Consider the following 18,464-nt stretch of genomic DNA (forward strand, 5'->3'; position numbering starts at 1 on the left):
TAGTGCTAATTTAGTTTAGAAATCTCATTGACTTTTCCAAAAATATCTGAACAATTCATCCTGGCTTCTCAACATAAGTATCTCTTCTGAAAAACTGTCATTTTTGTGGAGACAGTTTTTCGGAATAGAGATACTTTCCTCCTGCTCCCCTTACCGCTGCCTGGTTTCCTGTCTGCATATGTGCTGCCTTCCATATCGTATATATGTATACAGCAGCCAGCTCAACCAATCAGTGCCCAGTGCCAGCTCAAAAAATTGGTCCAAGTTGGATGCCGTTTTGGGGGATCATTTTAGGGTTCCTGTAGCCCCCATTCCCCTGCACACTTCTATGGTCACCTTTTGACGATAGACCCCTGTCCTCTCTTTGTGACCCATTTTCTCTGCTTTCATGGGGTCTATCGTAAAAAAGGTGACCATAGAAGTGTGCAGGGGAATGGGGGCTACAGGAACCCTAAAACGATCCCCCAAAACGGCATCCAACTTGGACCAAGGTTCAGGAACCAATCAGAGGCCAGCAGCTGTTTAGGAGAACCAGTCAGCACCTAGTACACTGGGTTCCACTCTTTGGGACCCATTATCTCAGCTTCCCAGGGGTCTATCATTAAAAGGTGGTCTTAGGGGTCCGGGAACCCCAAAACGATCCCCAAACCACAGCAACCAGAGATACCTGTAGCTTGTCCCTTCACCCCGCTCCCCCCTTCCAGGGAACCAGAGACGCCAGTAGTTACAGGAGTCGGACTGGCAGTAACTGCAGTGTGAGGCTATCCTGGGCTGACATATGCATATGGCTGCAGGTGCTGTGGAGGGAGAGGAGGGAGGTAAATTAAGCTGGAGGCATTGAGTACACGTTGAGGGGGATCTGAAAAGATCTCTCTTCCGCACAACCTACCATGTTAAACAGCAGCTTGTGTAGACTATCGGGGGCTGTACTCCATCTGAGGATGGCATACAGTCACACTATCAATTTCTGAAAATGTATGATTTTCAGAAGTTCAAAAATACAATAATTTCTACATCCCCATATTACTAAATGGGGACTGTGGAAATTAACGCAGGCTGACTTAACGAGGAGATATCAGTGATATCTCCTGCATTAAGTGTGTTAATGAATACAGGAAAAAAGGGACCTTGAAAATGTAACTTTACTGTTAATGAATAGGCCCCATAGCCTGTCTGTGAACACAGACCTCCCTCATACCCAGCCATGCACCAATGCATTTTAACACACCCCATGAATTTAGACATGCCAGTGTACCACTAAGGTAGTCCCACTGTCTAGATATATTGTATTGTATAAATTGGTTTGCCTGTTTAATGACGGAAACACATTTACTAATTATATATTAAAGTGTGTACAATTTTTGCTTTGTCTACCAATTTATTCACCTTTTTCTGATGTGAGGTATCAGGCCGGACGCTGTGCAGGGAGTCATAGCTAGATCTATCAAGTACTGTACCTTGCACTGTAATTAGTTAATGACACTAGGGTTATTTCTCATGCAGCAAGCACCACCTGCCAATCGAAGTTCAGTGAATATTACTAGAAGAATCCTTCTAAAGATAGCCCTTCTGTATCTGTATCCAATGGATAATAATTCTGGCAAAGAGCTGATCTACGAGGTACCCTTCTGTGACTGCACGATTTGCTGTGCACCCTCTCTCCAACTGGGGGAAGTGCACAGTATTAAATGATAGTACTTCTCGGGTTAAGGGAATGCAATTTCTGTGCCAGATTTGTTAAACGGTTGGAAGTCGGTCGTTGTCATAGTAACAGGACACAACTTTGGTTAAACACTTCCGCCCTTCAGCATTTAGGATCGTGCCAAACGGTTTCCCCTGGAGAGGATGTCTTCAGCTGAAAGATATGCTTAAATAAAATATCCTGGCTCTCTGTGCTGTAACCCCTAAGTTACCATAATAATCAAATAAAAACTGTTCGATAGCTTTAATCTGAAAAGTCTATAAAGAGGACTTACGGGTGCAATTCAGAATAGCATCAGAGTGCCAGAGATGCAGGTGTTAAAGCGAACAATTATTGTTAGCGCTAGGGGAACAGTAATATGCTGCAGGTAATGACTGTTACAGAGCTTATACAGGGTGAGTTGGAATGAGCTGCTATATTACCAGTAATATGTATGAGGAGAATGTGCTTAATATGTTTACTATGGTCCCTGAAGAAGACTAATATGGATACTTTGTTTACAGCATTTTCTTTGTAGAATATACATACTTAAACATGACATAAGTGGAGCTCTTGGTTTTATAGAGGCTTCACTACCTGAAGGAGTATTTCCCATATACAGCTAAATACAGGTAACAACAAAAATAAAGGAAACACTTGAGTTAGGGCAGTATGTACTAAGGGGTGAAATGCGGTCAAAACACTGAAAAGCCCCATTTTCTGAGTTTTTGCTGCATTTTCAATATGTACCAAGCTCCGGAATGTATTGGATCAGGTGGGTAATGGCCTCATTAGATGGCGTAACCCACTCGAAGCCTATGGGTTTCTCTTCGCAACTAACTCTAAGAGGGATCAAATCTGATTCCTCCCAGCAGCCCCCGCAGCGTACACGACCTCCTACACATTCGCAGAAGGATGCAGAGGGACTTCTGGGTCGCAAACTCAGAAGTTGCTCTATCGCAAAGAATTGCTCTTACAGGGAGATCTGTCGATATAATCTCCAGTATGTACCCGATAATTGGTGGAATGTACGGTACCGTGGATGCTATGCTTAGTACATTTTGCCCTAAATGAGGTATACAAAGCATATTGAAAGTGGGTGCTTCAATAGGTTACTGTTGAGTTAATCATTTATCATAAAAACAAAGGGGGTCATTCAGACCCGCTCGTGAGCGGCAGTACGCTCGCAAGCGGGTCGATGTCCCCCCACTGCGCATGCGCACGATGGAGGGAGCTCCGTTGTGCGCATGCGCGAGACCCGGCGAGCGACGGGCTCTCCATCGCTCCGGGTCTCGCACCAAAGGGGGCGTGCTGTCGATGTTGATTGACAGCACGCCCCCTTTAGTGGGCGTGCCTGCCAGACGGAGGCGTTCCCATGGGAACGCCTACCGTCTCAAGCCGGCCCCACTGATTTTGGCTCCAGGGCTTGCGGTCACCGAGACCCTACCGCAGGGTCTCTGTCGCAAGCCCGATGGTCGCGATGGTCAAGTCCATCGCGACCATAATCATGGACGTTCGCTATAGCTGTGGGTGGTAACCCACAGCCATGCGAGCGTCCATGAGGACGCTCCAAAAAAAGGTAGGAGGGCCCTGATTCAGAGCGAGCGCTCTGGTCAGAGCGTTCAGCTCTGAATCAGGCCCAAAGTCACTTAGGACTCTATTTAAAAAGTAAGCAAAAAGTGGCATAAAATCATCACCGCTCTTTTCTTCCCTTTTATCTCCGTATTTATGTATTTTTTTTGTGCAGGGACAGATCTAGCTGTGTCCCGATAAGGAGATAATAGAGACCAGTGCGTCTTTCGCAGATGCATGTTCCCTGTGCTCATTAACCTCCCTGCCGAAGAAGCCATGGGTGCAATGCTGTATGGGAGAGAGCAGGAACGGTCTCTTCCTGATTATCTCCGCTGAGAGTGCACATAACGCCATCCTTCGCTGCTCTCATTTTATTAAATAGAGATTGAAACCTATGGTGGCCGTAGCACTGCTATTAGAATAAAGATAAGGCAAAGAAATCAGTGATTTCTTCGCACTTTTCTTTATTCTAAATAGTGAGAAACACAATTTAAAGCTTCCTCCAGCAAACATGATGGATAAAAGCCTTCATTTAGTTACTAAATAGACCCATTCATGGTGTTGCAGAAAATACTTCTCTGTTCACACATATAGGTAAGATTGCTAGATAAACTACACTGTGACTAGCACATGTAAAAGTCATATTACAGCATTGAAGATTACCAAAAAGTTTCTTTAAGACATTACACTATAAAAACAAATAGCAACTACTAGAGTGACAAATGAGTACACATCCATAGGCGCCTTTATAATGGGTGCAGGGGGCCCCGCCGCACACCCTGCACCCATAGTTAATTATACCTCTCCGCAGATTCCGATATGCTGCTCCGTTCTGAGAAGATATTTATATGACCCATCATGTGACTTGTTGTTCCTAAATAACATGAATGATAGATGATCTTCTGTTGTCTTCTGCTCCACTGATTACAGCATGCGTTACTGAGTTTGGTTTTAACTTGCTACTTGGACCCTTGTGGAAATTTTCTGTGTAAAGCTAGCCACACATCCAATTAGATTATCTGGAATGAAAATCTGGTAATATATGGGGGCATTGTCTGTTTGCTACCAAATACTGGAAATGCCTGTTGCTTTAAAGACCACTCTGGTGTCAATTTCTATTTTCTATGTAATGAGTTCCTTTCTGTGCTTATGTTAATCTGTAAGTTTCATAAAGTCTAATGTTAATTCGACTAAAAACCTTGCTTCTAGCACAGTAATCGCTGCACTGTATGTGTCAGGGGAATTGGTATGAAATACGGCCGGCGGTTCGATTCCCGTCAGCGGCAGCCCGACAGGAGCAGAGTGCGACACAACGGAAGCCCTACAGCACTGGAAATCCCGATCGTGGATAGGTAAGTATCCACTAACCTAACCCCCCTAACCCTCCTTAGGGGTGCCTAACCCTAACTTCCCCCCCAAGTGCCTCACCCTAATCCCCCCTCTAAGTGCCTAACCCTAACCACCCCCTTCCCCGCTGCCTAAACCTAAGTCCCCCAGGGGGGTGCCTAACCCTAAGTCCCCCCCGGGGGTGCCTAACCCTAACCCTCCCTCCCCCTAGCCTAACCCTAACCCTCCCGGGGGGGTGCCTAACCCTAAGTCCCCCCCGGGAGCCCTAAACCTAACCCTCCCCCCCGCGGCTGTCCGCTCGCGGTGCCCGGCATCACTACGATCGTGATGCCGGGCGTCGGTCTCCCGGCGTAGGGGAAATGCGGGCGTCTACATCTACATCAGGGTGAAATGCCGGGATAAGACAGTCGGGAAGCCGGCTGCCGGTATTTAGGCAGTCGGCTTCCCGATTGCCTCCCGTGTCAGGTACACAGCACAGAAGTATGGTTACACACTTCCTTTAATTAAGGTCTCTAGCATTCACTTTATAAAGTATGCTCCTGCATGTAAGTTCTTCTTTATATGTGTCATATGGTCATATAGTTTCCTCAGTAGAAATATCAATGTTTAAATCTTTCATTCAGCTTCTGTAATGTATCTCATATCTCTTTTATGGTGTGCCGACATTCAAGATGTCAGCACAAGAATATTGACATGGTCTGAATGTCAACATTGCCAGAATGTTGACAATGCATTTTTCTATAGACTTGTCAACTATCCCTAACTTTTTCAGTTCTTGGTTATTATTAACATTTGATCTTTTGTTGTAATAACCTCCCACAAGTCATCTCTGTGTAACACCATCTCAACCTTAAATTTCCATAGCGGGTATTTGTTATTATGCTGTTTAGCCACTGATAGTTTAAGCTCTGAGCTGCCGCACAATTTTTTTGCTCATTTTTAATTACATTGTTGACTTTCTCAACAATGCTTTCTGTTTAAGTTCAATTATCAAACACAATGGGAAGATTGTGGGATAAACTTTACTGTGACAAGTACATGTAAACTTGATGAAATATTGAGTATTACCTACAGGATTGTGGAATACAACACTTTATAACAACAAATATAAACTATAACAGTGACAACTTAAGAGACAGCACCATTAACTATTCCATCATTCTCAAACTATTATAATCCTGCATCTGTTGCTACTCTCCAACAAATGGGAGTTTGGGAAGCCACATGGAGCCAATGTAGTCTGTATGTGTAATTGCATTGAGTCTATCAATGTTTGGACTTATACAAGAGGAATGCAGTTCATGACATATGGATTGATTAGAATATCTACTGGAAAATCATCTCATATTCCTGAACCCAGAGAGTTTGTTATTGCCAACATTTTATCAATGTAGCTTAACATATTACAGATAATATCTAATCATTTAAATCAGAATCAGCCTAATTGGAGCTTCTAGCACACAAGCTCAATCACAGGTCCAATTTTGATAGTAGCCAATTAACCTACCAGTATGTTTTTGGACATAGCGCCCTGGTCAGCATTAAACCTTTGGACCCAATGCAGTGCTAACTACTGTTCACCAGGCTGTATCCTAGGAGACAACCTTCTCATGAAAAAAGAAATCTGCAACATGGGGTGAAGATACTCAGTATCATTAATTAGCAATTGTCATTTTTACTGAATGATCACCTAAAACATACCATGAAAATGCACTTCACAATATTGCAGTACCACCAGTACCATTCACATTTTGTATACCAGCACACTGGATTATACATTTATTTTAGCTTCATACCGCACGTGTACGTGTCCATTTGTTGAGATCAGGGTAAAAGTTTACTCATCTTACCATACAGTATCTATTCCACTGCATATAAGTCCACTGATACCCCTTTCAGACAGAGAAAACAACCCAGTAATTTACCGGCTCAAGCCGGTTCGACCCAGGTTTTTTTCTGTCTGAAAGGATCAACCCGGGTCCAAATTCCTGGGTCTTTGACCCAGGTATTTACCTGTGTTTTTCCCGGGTCCTATATGGGTTGCCGGCTGTCTGGAATGCTCCGACCCAGGTTTTTCAACTCCGGTCACAGTAAAAGGAACTTATTGGCTGAGATGGCGGGGCACTGGCTGATTGGCTGAGCGGCAGGGTCTCCCTGATAGGCAGAGCAGTGGCACTGGCATCTGATGTCACAATTGTGCTGCAGAAAAAGAGAGAGAGTGAGGCATGGCGCACTGGAAAGATGAGGAGATCCGTGAGCTGCTGGCAGTCAGAGGGGAGGAGGAGTTCCGCAAACAGATAAGTGGCACAGTGAAGGACGCAATAGTCTGTGCAAACATTGCCAAGATACTCACCTTAAGGGGCATTGTGCGGACCCAGCTGCAGGTAGTGAATAAACTGAAAGCTCTCCAAAAGTACTACAACAAAGTTCACAACCATAACCAGCAGAAAAGTGGTGCTGGCAGAATGGATTGGGTTTACTACGATCAGTGTAAATGCCTGTGTCACTTCCAGCACTAGCACACACGCCGTTGAATGCCAACACCGAACAAACAGGAGATGTTACAGTATTCCCCCGGGGTTGTGTACCAGCACAAAACAATCCCCAGTCTCCTGCATGGCTCGATGGTCTTGCGGTAGTTGGTGCATCCCCTGGTGAGTACTGGGGTGAAAAGTTCCAGCAGGTAGTTGAAGGTAACATGCGACATATGAAAGTGTGCCATCTACTGCTCTGGCACAAAAGCTTCCACGGTCGCCCAGAAAACTTCTCCATGCCTGCGGTCTCTGGTCCACGATCAATTTGTCGCCCTGGTAAACCTCAGTTTTCTACGTAGTGCTGCCCAAAATCAGGGCGCAAATACCTGCGTCGAGTAGAAGCCCTCTCTACCAGAAATTGCTCCCTTGTCCTCCTGGCATAAGACTGTACCAGGTAGCACAGTGTAAGCACCTGCATAAGGCTTTCATTTGCTTTATAAAACAGCAATAACTCAGAAACTCTGGGCTATTGAGTAGTAACTCGTCAGCCATGGTTTATGCAATGCAATGAGCAGTCACCACCCACTTTTCATGACCTCATCTCTGTGTGCCATAAAAGCAGTCCATTTATTATGACACACAATATATTGCAGGGCTGACCTGGGTTCAGTGTGAAAGGGGTCAATATCCGGGTCTAATGTGCTGTGTGAGAGGGGGTTATGAGCAAATTCCCGGGTTGAAATATATGGAAAAAACCCGGGTTTTAGAGATTTTTCTATCTGAAAGTGGTATGAATGTCACTGGTGTAACTATGGGTAATTTGTCCCCAGGTTCTATTCTACTGCATATTGCCATTTGTTGAACAAGTGTGGTTAGCAGAGCAAGATTTACTGGGGACTGAGGCAGCACATGCCCTGTGTCTCTTCTACATAGAGGCCACCCAATGTTTGCTGTCTTCCTCTACTTCCCTTCCTTCCTATGTTTCTGTGTGACTCACTCTCACAGACACATGCTGGACACTGTGATGGGCAAGAGCACCCAATCATTTGGGATGTTGCCCTCATGCTGTGTAACCTTGCTGCATCTCTGCTGCCTGTGATCTTTGCACCACAGAATTAGCAAATATGCCTTGCTAGGTGTGATAAGCAGTTTATGCTCTTCATCTGGGCTACAAAATTCTGCTCTGTGAAATTCTCATGTCTGAAAATGCCCTGTTGCCCAATATATTGCTTTCCATAAAACAAAATGATTTTGACTGAGATTTTACACTCTTGGCAGGAACTGCATTGATGAAACTTGCTTAACCTGATGATGTATCATGAGGAACAGTGACCAAGGTCATGGAAATGGTAGTGTAAAGGAAGGACATCATCAGCTAATGGGAGCTATGAATGAAAGAGATTGTAGAGCAGAGACTGAGACAATTATTTTTCACTAACTAGTAAGAACATTTCGACAGATGCAATTTCTAGTGGAAGAATGGTATTGCATTTATCCAGTAACATTTCACATGCATATTTCCGACAAGCTGCTTTGTGCTTGTGGCAAAATTTTGTACCATCATTTTTCAATTATTAATTTTTTTGTTATATGTTTTCTTAGTTACAAGTAAATATACAAACATAGTTATCTGACACTGTTCTATTTCTTCAACCTCTATGGAATATAATCAGTCAGTCTGGCAATATGCCTCTTTCACCTCCAGCCCATTATGCTTATTTATATCTTTATTCTTTTGTTTTTACGCCTCTTACTTGTACTATTTTTGTATATATGTCAGGGGCAAACGCAGGATTTTTATAAGGGGGTTTCCACACACATGCGCGCGCACACACACACAGACACATATACTGTGTGTGTGTGTATGTATGTATATATATATATATATATATATACACGCACACACACACACATACATATGTCACACATACCTTAGACACACACACAGTAGGTGTGACATACTGTAGGTATATCACACATGCATTACACACACTTATCTTGCAGCAGCTGTGGGTTGTAGACCTAATAAGGATGGGACCTGGCAGGCTGGCACCATGTCATTAGACTCCTCCCCCAGTGATAAAGTGCTGCGATTCGCGGGTCAATTGAGAGGGGGGCGGAGCCAAATGATGTGATTCTAATGGAATCACATCATGTGGGCTCCACCGCCTCCCGATTGACCCGCAAATCTCTAGACAGGCTTAAGAAGATGGTGCCTGCTCTCCTGTCTGTCAGGTACTCAGAAACCCCCCCCTGTGTGCGCTATCTGATACAGTTACTAAATACAAACCTTGGGTTCGGAGGGTAAAAACTCAAACTGCATCCGATGTGTGCGGGCACTCTTGTATTACATTAAACAAAAGTAACAAAAAAAGTCACCCCTTCTAATTCTAAAAAAAAAAAAAGCCCCCTGCACTTAGTGTATTGGCCCCCTTCAAATATAGTGCAAACATTGGTGCTGCTACAAGTGCCAGCATGCATTGATAGCCCATAAGTAAGCACCACCAGTGCATTATTGCAGTTTAATGGATTTAGTGGCATACATTGCCCCTATAACAAAGAAATGGATTATTCCCATGATAATGATAATGGTAGATGATTAAGTAAGTTCTCTAATTTAGCCAGGTTAAGCCATACTCAAATGTCCCTTTATTTAAAGAATACTAAAGTAGATCTTTGATCAGGAAACTGCCAATTAAGGTTAAAAGGTGATTTCTCTGAATAAGGTATGTGAATTGCATTTTTCTATATAACCCTAGTATACCAAAATGCTATTCACTGCATCACAACATAAATACTTTATTCCTGAAAAGGTTGCAATCATGGGCATAGCTATAGTGGGTGCAGGGGATACCAATGTTTTGTGTCCCAGAGGTTTAGTGGGCTCCAGACCCAGGTTATATAGTTGCATACTGCTTTTTCTACCTGTTGCCCAGCCTGAATGGAGTGACATTCTATTTTCACTGAGGGATGTGTAGTAGTGGATGTTATAATGGTAAGGGGACACTGTAATGTGTCATAATCTGAACTGGAGGGCACTGTAATGTGGCATAATCTGACCTGTTTTTGTAATGTGGTATAATAATCTTATTGGGCACTATAATGTGATATTATAATCTGAATGGGCACTGTAATGTGGTATAATAATCTGATTGGGTACTGTAATGTTATATAATAATCTGAATTGGCTCTGTAATGTGGTATAATAATCTGATTGGGCACTGTAATGTGATATAATAATCTGATTGGGCACTGTAATGTGGTATAATAATGTGATTGGGCACTGTAATGTGGTATAATAATCTGATTGGGCACTGTAATGTGATATAATAATCTGGGCACTGTAATGTGGTATAATAATCTGATTGGGCACTGTAATATGGTATAATAATCTGGGCACTGTAATGTGGTATAATAATCTGATTGTGCACTGTAATTGGGCATAATCTAAACTGAAGGGCACTGTTATATATTTTTTTGAATGCTGCCTTTCACTTTTCTTTTTAAATAGCCCCACAAGTGATTATTTATAATGTAGCTCTTTAAGAAGAATCAACTTGTATATCAAAACGGAGACATTCAAAACACAATCCCTGCCTTGGGGATCTATTTATTAAACTGAGGAAAAACCCTGTCTTTCACAATTTCACCAGGGATGGGGCTTTTCTAAATGTATCACTAGGTTAACACTGGAGAAATCAGAGATTTCACCATTGCTTATCTATTAACACAGCTTGACAGACTGTAGCCGTCATTAGGCCACAACCCTTTACAAGAAAATCCTGAAATTCAGGGGTCCACGATGAGGGGATGGGGCTAAATGACTCGATTATCATCATCTAGCCCCTCCCCCTCTCTATGGACCCGCAAATTTCCCATAAAATGTAAAATCTCCCCATCCTGCCCACTTCACTAGGAAGTGGGCGGGATCCGGGAGATCTGACTACTCTTGCAGGGGTGCGGGGGGCTACCCAAAAATATCGGGAGCCTCCTGCAACTTCCGGGAGAGTAGGCAAGTATGGGATTAATGCACCTTGAGACTGTTCGACCCTATCTGGGTCAAACTACTGTACTGTGGGCATGATTTAGATATGGATGCTATTGCGATCGCAGCTGCGATTTTGTACGAAATGCAGCTGTGAAAATATGCTAATGGTTCAAAAGATCACCCGAGCATAGGGAGGCCCACTGCTGCCTTCTAACATGCGTACGACGTTGCTTACCTACATATATATCGGTAACATCGGCTCACATCGAGCGGCCACCTTGCCCTAGCAGCAGGTCTGACTAGCCGCAGACTCGGCAGCTCTCCTGCCACTCAGAGAGCTCTCATGCTGCATAGGAGATCACAATGTCTAATTTATGCACACCCATGTAACAGCGTTGAAACGGTCAGACACACCTGCATTTTTCTGACCACCCCGCGTTGCCACGCCCAAACGCTGACTACCTGTCAGTCACTTTGCGATGGGATCCTCTGTGTATCCGTAATCGCAGTGTGATAGCTGCGCACGTGCAGTGTGGCTTATATGCATGCACAATGGCAGTCGCTTGATCTGCGTGAAAATCACATTAGCGTCCATCTCTGAATCAGGCCCTATGCACATTTTACTGGAACCGGTCAGCAGCATTAGTGAAAGCCCTTGCAAAGGTCCAGGGAATTCACCAGGACTTGAAGAGGAGACACGGTTTGGTTAATTGTAGTGATACAAACATACAGTATGAATCACCGTGATAGACATCTTGGTTGTCTTTCATATTAAATCATATTTGTTTCAAATTGCCATAGTGCCTCCAATCACCAATGAGCTACACTACCTATTTAATAGTTTCCACTGTTTTCTATGGAATACATAGTAAACCATCATTGATTATCCACCTTGCTACTTAAACGGATGTCTGTTTTTATGTTCTTGGTGAATGCCAAGATACATTACATAAAGTTTAACGAGTTTGTTCATTATATTCTATGAGGAAGATGTTATATGTTATATGCTGGAGGGCCTTGCTATCGTGTTCTTATCTATATTTTGTCTGTGTTTTTCTCAGAGTGCAGCTGCTGCTCCCAGTCCTGTGATGGGCAACATGCCTCCAAATGATGGAATGCCAGGAGGACCCATGCCACCAGGGTTCTTTCAGGTAGCACTTTGACTTTTTCTGTAATCATGCAGTATCATGTGGCTTCTTGGGGATTTGGGCTTTTAATGGTGCATACAAACAGTCAGATTTGTCAGATGAACGATTTTTACAACAATTTGAACGATTTAATCAACGATGAGTGATTGAACGATTTCTGACAGTATTAAAATGAATGAAATCGTTAAAATCTGACTGCAAACACATCAGATTTCAGAGATCGTTATCTGACATGTGGGAACTCGCATCGTTAATCGAAGCATGCCTCACATGTCAAAGATATGAATGATTGTCCGATTTTTACGTAGTTATCGTTCATATCTGAAACAAAATCTGACCGTGTATATATGCACCATTACACAAATGTCCTAGGTAATTAAGGAGCTATATGTATTAGCCAGACAAAAGCACATACATTTTGTTATTATTCTTTTACCTCTAATATTATTTTATTTTGTCTTACTAATATAAAAGCGTGCTCTACAACCTCAGCTATAGCACACGTTTATTGTATGCATCTATCATGTTCCTCCTGTAAGTTTAACTTGTCCCACCTAATCACAGACATCATACATTGTTCATGGACCAATACATACAGCCATTTTGCAGGTGCCTGTTGTAAGCATGGCAATACCACAAATATACAGCTCTGAGCATATAAGGGAACTGGTGGCAGAAGAACAGAAAATTACCCATATACAATATATTGCAGGAACCAAACAAACATATTGATTAGTGTGCACATCAAACTTATTCCAATCACACGTGTTTCTTGCATAGATAACCTAATAAAGGATTCTTTCATATTGCAGACATTTCTTACTCTGAATCAGTATTTCAACACAAGCTGGGAAAGTAAATGTAATAATATGTTTAAATAACATGCACCAAATAATGACAGTATAAATAAGCAGCTGTGCTCTGTATTCTTATTTCATATAATCAAAGAGGATAATTGTCTTTATATTGTAATGGATGGATTCACTCAGGGGATTCCTGTTTTCCTAAACTGTGCAGTCTTTTGAACATGCTATAGACATGTGTCACAAGTCTTTTGCTTGTTTACAGCATAGTTCAATGAAAGGGAAGTCTATCCAATGCATCTCACAGCTTATCTGCATATAGATCCTGAATAAACTTGTCTGTCAGCTACCAATTCAAAAGTGTTGAGATAAGCTCCAGTATTATCAGCAATTGACTGATCTTTCCTAGGGGAGAACTGTATTTTTTGGAACAGGATGGAGCTGTGGGGATGCAGTCAGGAAGCAGATGGTCGAAATTCCAACCGCCGGCTTCCCGACTGTCTTATCCCTGCAGGGGTCTAATGATAGGCGTTTAAATCCTGACACCTATCATTATCCCTACGCCGGGAGCCCGACGCCCGGCATACCAAATGAAGGTAAGCCGGGCAGCGGGCGCGGACAGCCCTGGGGGGGTGGGTTAGGTTAGGGGCTCCCAGAGGGGACTTAGGGTTAGGCACCTCCCCCTGGAGGGTTAGGCTAGGGGAAGGGGGGGTTAGGGTTAGGCATCCCTGGGGGGAGGGGTTAGGGTTAGGCACACCACCAGGAGACTTAGGTTTAGGCTGCGGGGACAGGGGGTTAGGTTTAGGCACTTAGGGGGGGGGGTTAGGCACTAGGAGGGGAGGTTAGGGTTAGGCACCCCTAAGGGAGGGTTAGGGTTAGGGGGGGGGACAGGGTTAGTTTTACATACCTAAATCCCCTGTCGTGATCCCCACTGCTGCCGGTCTTCCGGCGTCGGGATTTGAACCATGCGGCCGTTGGTCATACATACTGATTCCAGAGCTGTGACCCACTGTGATAGATAGACACCAGCCTGTTAGCTGATGCAGGGGCATACTTGCCTTATAAACAATGCAGGGAAATGGCACTGGTTACACCATTTGAATGTAAGTATTTCTGATTTATTTTTTTTCCCAAGAATATACTAGCTACATAATGGGGGTAAGGTGCAATCAGGGAGATTACTAGAATCTTCAGGGAGTCAGGGAGACTGCTACTATTTCAGCGAGTCCCCCTGTCTCCCTGACAATCAGGGAGAGTTGGCAAGTGTGTGCTGGGGTACCCAGGATGTAGTTATGTGGCCGCCGGTCTCAATACCGACACCCGAATCACTTAAGATAGGCGTCGAAATAACGACTCATATCTTAATCCCGATTCCGGACCGCCGAAGGATGCCAGACCGAACAAGGTAAGTCCGTGGCGCCCTTAGCGTTAGCCATGGGGGAGTGGAAGGGTTAGGTTTAGGGAGCATTGCGGGGTCAGGGTTAGGTTTTTTTTGGGGGGAGGTTCGGTTTAGGTACCCTTAGGAAGGAGGGTTAGGGTTAAGCACCCCTAGGGGAGGTAGGCACCCCCCGGTAGCTTTAGGGATGCGGTAAGGGGGGGTTAGGCACCCCCAGGGGGATGTTAGGGTTAGGCAACACTAAGGGAGGGTTGGGGGGTAGAGGGGTAGGGATAGGGTACTCACCTGCCCTGTATGGGTCTTCTCCTTTCGGGCTGCCGGCGTCGGGTTATGAACCTATTCAGCCGCCGGGACTTCATACCCATTCCGGGTTACCCTGCAAAATGAGCATTGATGCTTAGTTCACTTTATTTACATTTTTTCTGGAGTTTGGGATTTGTTTGTTTATGAATTTTTTGGATGCTAGGCTCCAATGGTCAAACAGCTTCAAAGTATACATCTCCGCACAGTCATGTGTATGTGCCGCTACCACTTTCCCTGTTCCACCTCTACAGGCATAAGGAAGACACAAGGCATTCGCAAAAATTCTGTTACGGATTTATGGGTATGTATTTTTTGGCATAGAGCAGGACTGGGAGACTGGGGATTGGGGAGGTTTACAAACTAGTGATATGTAAGGCTGCAGACTTGTGGAGGTGTCTGTAATAAGGAACTGATTTTAAATCTGAATCCTGGCGGAAACAGACAGCTAGTACTGTTAGCGTAAGGTATCTGCCAGCCACATTGGTTTGGTTAATAGGATTTCAATTAGACGAAAGCTACAGTAGTTAAGGAAGGTAGTGATGAGTACATGGGTTAGTGAGTGCTATGTTTTATTCATACTATAGTCTTCAAAAACATTTAGAAGAGTGACATCCTAATGGAAATGTCTACTAAGCACACTTCCCTCAATTGTTTCACCCACCGAGCAAATACACAGCCACATTTAAGTCCAGGCAATCAGGCTATTAAGTCTTGTGTGACTGTGCTCTTAATAAGGACACACACTGGGTAAATTGCAGCATGTATTGGCTTCCACAATAGCAAAGAATGATACAAATCTGGTTTGAATTTTACCCTTCCTGGTGAAGAAAAAGATAGCCGTTGACTGCTTTCCATTTAGATTATGGGATAGCTTTTCTGCCTATGGCGCTTATTCATCAGCTATAATGGGCCCAAAACACATGCGGAAACGCTAGTTTTCGCAAGTTTTATGTAGCAGGCCCATTCTTTATTAGGGGCCCCAATAGGGCTGCCTAATATTTAGCAAACAAGTTTGCTTGAGAGAATTAACGCCATCTTAAGATGGCGCTGATTCCCGGCGTCCTGCTCCTTCCTATGGGAAGGAGATCTCTGGTTGTGAAGAGGGATCCAGGGGACCCCCCTACTGCCTCCATAGAGTGCAACCTTTGACTGTGCGCAAGCATGAAGTCAGGTCACACAATTAAACAAATGAGCAGATGAAAATGTGCAAGTTTTTAACCTTTTAACTGTTGAATTATTTATAATACAGTATGTGAGCTTATGACAATTTTTACTAAAGTATACATAAATATGATATTTAAAGGTCTACTGCACAGGTTCTCAAACTCGGTCCTCAGGACCCCAAACAGTGCATGTTTTCCAGGTTTCCTCACAGAATTACAAGTAAACTAATTAGCTCCACCTGCGTACCTTTTAAAATGTGTCAATGACTAATGAATACACCTGTGCACCTGCTAGGTGACCTGTAAAACATGAACTGTGTGAGGTCCTGAGGACCGAGTTTGAAAACCACTGGTCCACTGCATGTAATATGTTATATAACATTTTTTACAATGTACTAACTTAATTAAAAATATAGATGTACACGGACCCTCAAATGTTTTGGTTTTAGCAAAACCACCCTCAAGTGTTTTGGTTCAGTTTGAGTTTTATTTTTTTAACATTCCTGTGTGATTGGATCCAGTAGCTTTACAAGGGTGTCATCTGCCGAGGGGTGACGGCAAGGTGCACACTCCCTCCTCAGTGACAATACTACAGTGCAACACTCGGCTTCTAAGTGCAGCACTCGGCTCCTGACACTGTGAGGAAGCCAGCACTGCACACAGGACAGTCCGCACCTTCTGCTCTCCCCCCCCCCAGTAAGAAGCACGGGCCCCCACCAGTAAGCAGCACGGGACCATGGGGGTTTGAGTCGTGAGACCACGCCCTTCCAGCAAGACAATGCCCCCTACTTGTGAGGCGATGTCTCCTTCACACGTGGCCACACCCCTTTTTCGGAGGCACACAGCATTCCTCCCTGCAGCGGGTGACACCGCAGGGAGGGATGACACTGACTGGATCATACAGCCCACCAAGAACATCTGCAATCTGGCCGGGTCAATCTACCTATTTTTGTGTATCAGTGCCTATTCCCTATAGAATGTAAGCTTGAGAGCAGGGGTCTGTAACTTGGACCTATGGGCCTGATTCAGAGCTGAACACTCTGACCAGAGCGCTCGCTCTGAATCAGTGCCCTCCTACCTGAAAATGGACTGGCCTCCTGGCCGCTCGCATAGCTGTGGGTGACCACCCACAGCATATGCGAGCGGCCAAAAAGATGGTCGCGATGGTCTTTGACCATCGGGCTTGCGACGAAACCCTGCGGTAGGGTCTCGCTGCCGCAAGCCCAGGAGTGATTTTGGCTCTATCAGAGCCAAAGTCACTCCCACTGACATCATTACTGATGTCAGTGGGGCCGGACTCAGACGGTAGGCGTTCCCATGGCTGCCACGCCCCCGGCACACCCACCAAAGGGGGCGTGCTGTCACTCACCATCGACAGCACGCCCCCTTTGGTGCGAGACCCCGAGCGACGTATTTCTCGTCGCCCGCCGGGTCTCGCGCATGCGCACGACGGAGCTCCCTCCGTCGTGCGCATGCGCATTCGGCAAACATCGACCCGCTTGCGAGCGTCATTTGCTCGCGAGCGGGTCTGAATGACCCCCTATTTTTGTTCCTATAGTATTATTAACATCAATAACTCTCATTTTCAGTCATTTTCGACCATATAACTGCACTTGAAATCAGGATTTTAGATCTCAGTTCCGAACTTGGCAAGAAGACCCGAGTCGGGACTCTGGGCCTGATTCAGAGCCGGACGCTATTTGCGGACGGTCGTTCCAAAAAAGGGGCCGGCTATTTAAATTGAGCGCTCGCTCTTTGCGGTTCGTTGACGCCTCTATGTCTGAGCGAGCGAACGAAAAATGCGCTCGCTATTTTGTAAAGACGCCCCTTTGTCGTTCGCATCACACGTCATCTCCGGTATTTATTAGATTAATCGGGTACATCGAAAGGCATCTGAACTGCTCGCAGTGCTTGTGGTAGGTTTTTCTTACCGCTATCACTGCGAGCAGTTCAGGCTAAAAGACAACCAAGTGACGTGGTCGATGACGCTCCTTTACTAATTATGCACTCCCATTAAACGCCCTTTTGACCGTTTGACATGCCTGCATTTGAATCTCCACTCCCCCGTTTTGAAGCACCTTCTACCACAAACGGTACATTCTGTCAATCAAATTAGCAGCCCCTCGCTGTTTTGCGAGGGCACGATTTCCGACTGCAATGATGGGTTTGCGCATGCGCATTACGACCCATACGCATGCGCAGTTGTGCGAACATCGCTCAGAGCGAATGAGCGGCCACTTGCGAGCGGCTCTGAATCAGGCCCTCTGTTCAATTTGGAACCCCAAAGTGATCCAATGCAGGATTCGGTTCAACTTGAAAACCTAAATATCAGTGTGTTCTGTTTTCACGGAAAACTGCTCTTCTCTAATTAAAATAGTTTGATTCTTCCCCTAAGTCAGTATTATGACGGGTACATTCATACATCGTTCAGTTCTCACTGCTTTTATTGACATCAAAGTCTGTGACTGAAAGCTGTCCGGAATCTGTATGTAATACCGCCGGCCGCATGACCGGCAGTTCGAATCCCGGCAGCGTCAGGCCGACAGAGGAAGAGATCCCGGCAGCAGCAGGCCGACAGCGCTGGAATTC

General features: G+C 44.7%; 1 protein-coding gene across 3 annotated transcripts in view; it reads left to right on the top strand.

Moving 5' to 3' along the window:
* Positions 1-18,464, top strand: part of LOC148529030 (single-stranded DNA-binding protein 3-like) — a 551,001-nt gene that overhangs the window by 417,465 nt on the left and 115,072 nt on the right. For all 3 annotated transcript variants that reach the window (XM_088468944.1, XM_088468946.1, XM_088468945.1), the window contains one exon: positions 12,124-12,213. In XM_088468944.1, coding sequence (XP_088325070.1) covers positions 12,124-12,213 — 90 coding nt within the window. The remainder of the gene's footprint in view (positions 1-12,123; positions 12,214-18,464) is intronic.

The sequence above is a fragment of the Taudactylus pleione genome, unplaced genomic scaffold (assembly GCF_031769625.1).
Source record: "Taudactylus pleione unplaced genomic scaffold, aTauple2 ptg000087l, whole genome shotgun sequence".
Taxonomy (NCBI): domain Eukaryota; kingdom Metazoa; phylum Chordata; class Amphibia; order Anura; family Myobatrachidae; genus Taudactylus; species Taudactylus pleione.